General features: G+C 51.8%; 2 protein-coding genes across 2 annotated transcripts in view; both read right to left on the bottom strand.

Annotated features, from left to right (window-relative positions):
* Positions 1-232: 232 nt before the first annotated feature.
* EI24 (EI24, autophagy associated transmembrane protein) lies at positions 233-6,586 on the bottom strand. The gene is made up of 10 exons (XM_008636886.2): positions 6,414-6,586; positions 4,818-4,963; positions 3,531-3,591; positions 2,850-2,916; positions 2,294-2,418; positions 1,953-2,072; positions 1,758-1,869; positions 893-1,004; positions 716-790; positions 233-592 (listed from the first exon to the last, which is right to left on the bottom strand). Exons 1-10 carry the CDS (start codon positions 6,453-6,455, stop codon positions 424-426), a joined length of 1,029 nt encoding a protein of 342 aa, XP_008635108.2. The 5' UTR covers positions 6,456-6,586; the 3' UTR covers positions 233-423.
* The window catches only part of FOXRED1 (FAD dependent oxidoreductase domain containing 1), an 11,304-nt gene continuing 10,653 nt past the window's right edge, over positions 6,494-7,144 (bottom strand). Inside the window, exon 11 of the mRNA XM_017738341.1 lies at positions 6,494-6,561. Within this exon, the coding sequence (XP_017593830.1) occupies positions 6,494-6,561 (68 nt within the window). The remainder of the gene's footprint in view (positions 6,562-7,144) is intronic.

The raw sequence follows: 7,144 nt of genomic DNA, 5'->3' as shown, positions 1-7,144 counted from the left end.
CATGCACGGGGAGGGGGCCGCTGCGCCCGGGGGCGGCGGAGCTCCCGGGAATCCCGGCTCCCTCCCACGACCTGAGTTAGGGGAGATGGAGGGAGCGGGACGGGACGGGGGACACGGGGCAGACACGGCAGGGACACAACGGCAGAACGGGGGAGGGGCTTCCGACCCACTGGCCCGAGGCAGGGAGACGGCACGGGAAAGGCGTACAAAAGAGTCCACTATAAAACAAGCGCAGGGCACAACCCGGCTCCTGGAAACTCACAAAGGTGTTAAAAACCCAGATTTTTTTCCCCCAAAAAAATTTCCAGGGGGAGACGCGGAGCTGACAGTGACACCTCGTCAGGCTGGGTGCTGCCCGTCGCTGCAGATCGGGGGCGCAGAGAAGCCCGTGGGTGTCCCCCCTGCCCGGGGCCTGGGGGCAGCTCAGTGCCCCGGAGCAGCCCCGTGTTTGGCAGGAGAGGGTGAGGAGGAGGAGGAGGAGGAGGAGGGGGAGGAGGAAGCACCGCTCAGGGCGGACTGAAGGTAGACGGTCTTGTGAAAGAGTCTGTTGCTGAGGAAAACCACCAAGGAGAAGAGACGGAGCTGGAAGTGGCTGAAAGGGAAGAGAATCCATCAGTTCCCGATGCCAGGAACGCCCCCGGCAGGGTTTTGGGGAGCGCTGGGGCAGGCTGGGGATGTTGGACAAGGATCCAAGGTGGGAATGAGGGATACTCACTACGTTTTGCCGGGGGTCCTGGCTTCATTGGCGCTGATGATGAAGAGAGGGAAAAGGATGGAAAAGAGGCAACCGCTGCAAGGGAAAAATACAATACAATAAAATAAAATAAAATAAGGGGCACTCGGGGGGTCTGGTGGGTGTCAGGAGGAGGAGGGGCCCAAGTGGCTTTCCCACCTGATGATGTAGGAGGACTGCATGGCTGTCAGAAATGCCAGTGGCAAGCCGAAGCCGAAGTAGTAGGGCCAGTTCCTCTCGATGTTGGACAACCGTTGGTGCATTTCGATTCCTGCCAAGAGGAAAATCCCGTGGGAATGAACCCGTGGCGAGGAGACACCCTCACTAGAGAGTCACAGAACCATTTAGGCTGGGATCAATCACCTCCTTTGACCAATCCCCACCTTATCAATAGACCAGAGCACTGAGTGCCGCGCCCAGTCATCCCCTGAGCAACTCCAAGGATGGGGACTACACCATCTCCCTGGGCAGCCCCTTCCAATGCCTGACCACCCTTTCAGAGAAGAAATTCATCCTGATGTCCAACCTGACCCTCCCCTGGCACAACTTGAGGCCATGTCCTCTCATCCTGTCACTTTTTACATGGGAGCAGAGCTGACTCCCACCTGGCTGCCCGCTCCTGTCAGGGCGTTGTGGAGACCCAGGTCCCCCCCGAGCCTCCTTTTCTCCAGGATGAGCTCCCCAAGCTGCTCCAGACCCTTCCCCAGCTCTGTGCCCATCTCTGGACACGCTTCAGCTCCTCAATGTCCTTCTTGTCATGAGGGGCCCAGAACTGGGCACAGCATCTGAGGCCTCACCAGTGCCTCACCGATGCCCTGGAGCTGTGGCCACACTGGGGCTGGTACAGGCCAGGTACCACTGGCCTTCTTACCACCTGAGCACACTGCTGGCTCACATTTACCCTTCATTCCATATAAAAACTGCTGGAAGATGAGTCTGTGACACCCCAGTTGGATGTTCCTTCAGTGGAGAAACCCGCAATCCTGGTAAATTCCCCCTTTCCGCGCAGGGAGCCCTCCCTCACCTTTGTTAAACCAGCGGTACTCGAAGCAGTAGAGCGAGTAGAGCAGCGACATGTGGAGGAGGCTGATCAGCTGCCCAATGAGGTCGATGGGGAACAGGCTCACGATCATTCCCTGGGACAGAAAAGGAGCAGATTGAGGGAAGGATGCTCAGGATTTGGGGGAGGGAACCACCGTGGCTTGGTTTCTCATCTCACCTGGATGAGGAAGAGCGCCTGCAACAGGAGGTTGAACAGCATGTCAGCGATGATTTTGCTGACGCTGGGGAAGGGGTGAGGCTTCCTGCCCGACACTTCGAACGCCAGATCCGCGATGTCCTGCCAGCAGAGACAGGGGCTTGAGGCAAATGGAACTCCAGAGCAGTGGGGGCTTCAGGGAAATTAAACCTGGGATGATGCTTCTATTCCCTCCAGGAATATGCCCACAGCCTGTTCTAGGGTGGGATTTCATCTTGTGCCCCCACACCACCCGATCGAGCCCCACCCAGTGAGGAAACTCCCCGTTTGCTCAAGGCAGAGCCCAGGTTCCTGTCACCTACCTGAAACCAGATGGCATTGACCACCTTACTGAGCACAAAGAGGGGCAGGACCCAGAGAGCACTGAAAATGGAGGTGAGGATGAACTCCAGCCAGGACCAGACGTCACCATGTAAGGAAGGGTCACCTTTGGAAGACAGACAGACAGACACACGTGAGGAACTGGTGTAGGAACCTCCAAATGCTTCCTGGCACAGCTGTCAGGGAATTCCTCCTGACTCTAGTGCTCTAAGTGTCTTTAAAAGCACATTTCCACCCACTTGATTTTTATTTAAATGCAAACACACACAGACAAATGTGTTTGAAATGGCAAGACCCCCGGGCTGGATCCCTGACATGCACAGGCTGTCAGCAATGATCCACCCCTGGTTTTCTACTGGGCGATTAATGATGGGATTGGTTGGGACTGGGAGGAAGAGGAAAACAACACAAGGAGACAGAGGTGTGAGGAACAGCTCAGTGGGACAGAGACTCAGCTCGTGAGGGTGTTGGGACCCTCTGAACGCATCCCATGGACTACTGAGCACCCTGGAACACCTCGAGGGGAAAGGCACCCACCGATGATCTGCGCCGTGACCGACTGAAGGACAGGGATGAACACTCGGTAGAACAAGAAGAGACTAAGCTGCAGGGAAAAACAAACGAACAAGGGTTCTCAGTGAGGCATTTTGCACTCCTCTGGCTACAGATCCAAAGGCACATGTGCTTCTCCTCCCCCAGTGATCCATAAACACAGAGGAGCAAAGATTTGTTTAAATACAGCCACAATCTACAGCTGAACACTTTAATCCATGCCAATCCCTCATACTCTGCACCAGTGTAAGGAGAAAATGAAGCCATTTATTTGGTTATTTGATTTATGAAGTGTTGGCTCCATTAAGGATCAGCCTCATGAACCAGGCATGGGAAGTCAGAGCTGAGGAAGTGTCTTTAAGACATCAATATCCAATTGGCAAAGCAGTATCCCAGGCTGCAGCAAAGCAGGAATTGAATATTCAGGTGGAGAGCAGTCTCTAAGACTTGGAAAAGCAGCTTGGGTTTCATGTGTGGGTCTCTTGAGTAAGTCTACGGTCCTGTATCCCACGGTGAATCCGTCAAAATACAGCTTTGGGATGGGAATGTGGTGGCTCGGAGCAATTCCGGCTGCCATGCTGATGGCTCACCACTCACAGCAGGACGTGGGTTTTCACCGGGGTTTTAAAATAAAACCCATAATAAATAATAAAAATTCCCACATACCCAGAAGACGCCTCCATTCCAGGCACAACACTGAAATATCCGGCTCACTATCCGGGGTTCACTGCGGGAGAGAGGCGTGTTAATGTCCCAGCACCTGGACAAATGTCCCCTCACGAGTGCCAACTTCTGCCCCACACTCTGGACACTTTGGAAAAGTCACCAAGAACCAGCTCAACACCAGTGGTGCACCTGATTTTATCCAAACACAGAAATCCTGGAAGGAATCCCTGCACAGACTCACACCATGTCTCAGCCAGTTCAGTCTCTACAAGACTTACATCAGGGAGACTCGTTCAACCTTTAGTAAGTCCCAAAATCTGCACTGAAACAGAAGAAAAGCAAAGCTCTCTTCCAGATTTTTAAGCATGTATTGGAGATCTCGGGCTTTGTTCTCTCCAAACTCTTGCCATAATAAAATTTGGAAATTTGGGGCATTTTTTGGTCTTGGAAGAGACTGTTTCAGCTTGGGGTGGTTTTGGTGTCTCCATTTGGACATGCAAGAGCAGCTCTGTGGGACTCTGCAGCACTTCCCCAGTCAGCTCTTGACACCAGAGGGATTTTGCTATAAAGAAAACCAGCAAAATCCAGCTGTTTATTTATATAAACAAACCAAAAAAGTTGTACCTTTCTTCAGAGGCAGATGTGGAGCTGCAGAGACCCCTGAGGAGTATCGGGATCATGGGAGACTTTTCTTGCACCTTTCAGCCAGCCTCCCACCCAGCCAGCCACAATAATTGGTAAATATGTCTCAGAATGTGCATTACTGCCCAAAACCACTGCGTGAGGTGCCAGCCCAGTGCCATCAGCGCAGCAGAGACATCCTGGCATGGTCTGGGAGTCAGATATGGGAACAGATGCTGTTTGCTCCCACGTGGGGATAATTCTGGCATTTCCAGAACCACTGAGGTTCTGCAGTTCCAGACTCCCCAAAACACAGCAGGGCTGGGGAAGAGACACTGGATCTGCCCTGACATGGACATCGGATCCAAGCTGCTCTTTCTTCCCTGATCCCACGATTACCAGCAACAGCAATGGATCTGAGATAGCACAAGGATTCAGGAAGAAAAGAAACCCATAAATCCAGGTTCTTTCAGGGGTAATTCAAGCTGATTATCAAACAACATAAAAGGTCTGACTTCTTATCTCACGGTAACAGCTCCAGCTCCATTACGCAGCAGAAAAAGGGAGTTCCATGCCACGTGTTTCCCATTTATTGGCTCTGACTACCAGAGGAGAAGAGAATTACCCCATTTACCCCATTTCTGACCGGCCACGCCCCATACTCACTTCTCTTGCTTCTTCTCTTCCATGTGAAACCTCCGCTGGGCGAGTGCGCTGTTGGCTCTCCTCCGCCTCTGCTCTTCCCTTTTCTGCTGGATCCGGGCGTCCAGCTTGGAGATGGTGCAGATGCCCCAGATGGAGTCCTTAATTCCCTGTGGACATGAGGAGAGAGGAGCAATCAATGGGATGTGGCTGACCCAGGCCATCCAAACCCTCCTGGTGCCATGGCTGGCCTCGCTCCCTGGCTGCTTGGGCTCAGCTGGAGCCAAGGCCTGGAGGAGACGCACCACCACCTCTCTTCCATGGCCCAGTGACCTAAATCACTGCACATTCCAGCGTCTCCAGGACCAGCATTAATTTTTTCTGTAAAGGTGTGATTTCTCTTCCAATCTGCACTATTTATAACCCTGGCAGAAATCAGAGTCAGATCTCTCCCAGCCTTGTCTGGCAGGAAGCCCCTCATCCCCTGCCAGCTCTCTGAGGCCAATAAAATGGAATTACACCAGTATTTGGGATGTGCAAAGTCTCACTTTATGTTATGAGTTTGATGCTTATTCCTTCACAAATAAAAGCATCTGTCTTCATCCCGAAACTTCCTCCCACCAGCCACATCCCTGCAAATCTGTTAGTAGGGGAGTGCCCAGAAGTTTTCCCTTACTCCACATTTGGAAGATTTGCAGTGCCGTCTCCTAGGACTCGGCTTGTCCAGAGCAGCTGTGGCTGCCCCATCCCTGGAAGTGCCCAAGGCCAGGCTGGATGGGGCTTGGAGCAACCTGGGCCATGGCAGGGACATGGAACGAGAAAGACTTAAAGGTGTCTTCCAACCCAACCCATTCTGGGATCCTATTCTATTATTTCCAGCTCCAGATGATCCCATAACCATAACATCAATTGTGTGTCATCACAATTTCCCTTTAAAATAGAGGTCATAAGGATGAGCCAGGACGGTGTTACCACCCTGGTGGCAGTTGGGCACATGGAGTTCTTGATCAAAGAGGACAAATTTCAATGCCAAATTAATGTCTGAAACAGCAGAGCTGGGCCCTGACCCAGGCAGCTCTTCCAACTGATGGTGTAGGAGCACTGGGAAATGACAAAACTCCTGCTTTTAGGTTGTAGCCACAGGGCTTTCACCAAATCTTTGCTTCTTTTCCAAACCAAGTTATTTCTGAGCACAAATTACTGCATGAGTGGCTTTTAGCCTGTGTTTACCCCTGGATGGAGGAAGACAGGGTGGGACCTTATTGCTGGGACAGAGCTGCTGTGGTCACAGACATTCATTTATTATTGTTGTTAGAATTATTATTAAATTATACACATTATACACTCTATATTAAAATATATTATACATTTTGTGCGTTGTTCTATACTATTATTTTATAATTAATACTATTATTAATATTATTGAGATTTTTCATTAATTTGTGCCCAAAGGAAATCCATCAGAAGTTCAGCAGCAAACACCGAGCCCTTTGCACATAGACACACCACACAGCAGTGTTAAAGTACACCTGGAGACCCTTTTCCTTCAAATTCCCTGATGCCATGGGAAGGAGGGTGCTCCCAAAGCGAACAGGAGCACCCCAGGACGCGGAGCCTCACCCTGACGAGGTCATGAAGGAAGATTCTCACGCTGTCTGCCATCTCGACTCCAGCATCACCTCTGCTTCCCAAACTATCAACTACAGGGAGAGGGGGAGAGCCAGGCCCAAGCCTCTCTCATCCTGGAGAGATGGGAAACGGATGGAGCCTGCGGAGAGAGAACACACAGGGCCATGGCAGAACTGGTGACACTGGGCTGACCGGGGAATGACAAATTCAATCACACTCCGGTGATTTCCAACAGGAGTCCCGGCCCTCACTGGGAATGGACCCACCCTGCTCATATCACAGTGTTAACGAGCTCAGGGTTAGAGCTCAAGGTTAGAGGAACGGCTCTTGGAAAGCACCAGAGAACTAAAACCAGCATCTGAATCAAGGAAGAAAAAAAAATCACCAGCTAACAAAACACGTGTGTTCCCACCAGGATGCAAACCTCTCATTCCTCCCAGGCACAGCTCCCAGCAGCTCTGGAGCAGGCTGGAGTCACAAACCCCGGCAGGGCAGTGGTGCTGCTGCGGCCGCAGGACACAAACAATCAAAAATCATTTTAAAAATGGGTTTGTTTTGGTTATTCCGAGTCAAACCCTGCCGGGATCTAAGCTGCAGAACCAGAAATGGGCTCCAGATTTATTACCGAGTTAGTCAAAGGCAGCTTCATCCTAAAAACCCGAGTCACGGAATACCCTGAGGGGGAAGGCACCCACAGGAACCGCCCACCGCTGAGGGGTGAC

This window comes from Corvus brachyrhynchos, unplaced genomic scaffold (assembly GCF_000691975.1).
Source record: "Corvus brachyrhynchos isolate BGI_N302 unplaced genomic scaffold, ASM69197v1 scaffold46, whole genome shotgun sequence".
In the NCBI taxonomy this organism is placed as follows: domain Eukaryota; kingdom Metazoa; phylum Chordata; class Aves; order Passeriformes; family Corvidae; genus Corvus; species Corvus brachyrhynchos.
This window is presented reverse-complemented; position numbering and strand designations above follow the sequence as displayed.

Bases quoted from the DNA above. Each gene is read 5' to 3' on its own strand.
- EI24 (XM_008636886.2), bottom strand. From the start codon at position 6,455: ATGGCAGACAGCGTGAGAATCTTCCTTCATGACCTCGTCAGG. The intron at 4,964-6,413 runs GTGAGGCTCCGC...TCATGTCCACAG, and splicing joins TCCTTCATGACCTCGTCAGG to GGAATTAAGGACTCCATCTG. The intron at 791-892 runs GTGGGAAAGCCA...TTTCCCTTGCAG, and splicing joins CAGTCCTCCTACATCATCAG to CGGTTGCCTCTTTTCCATCC.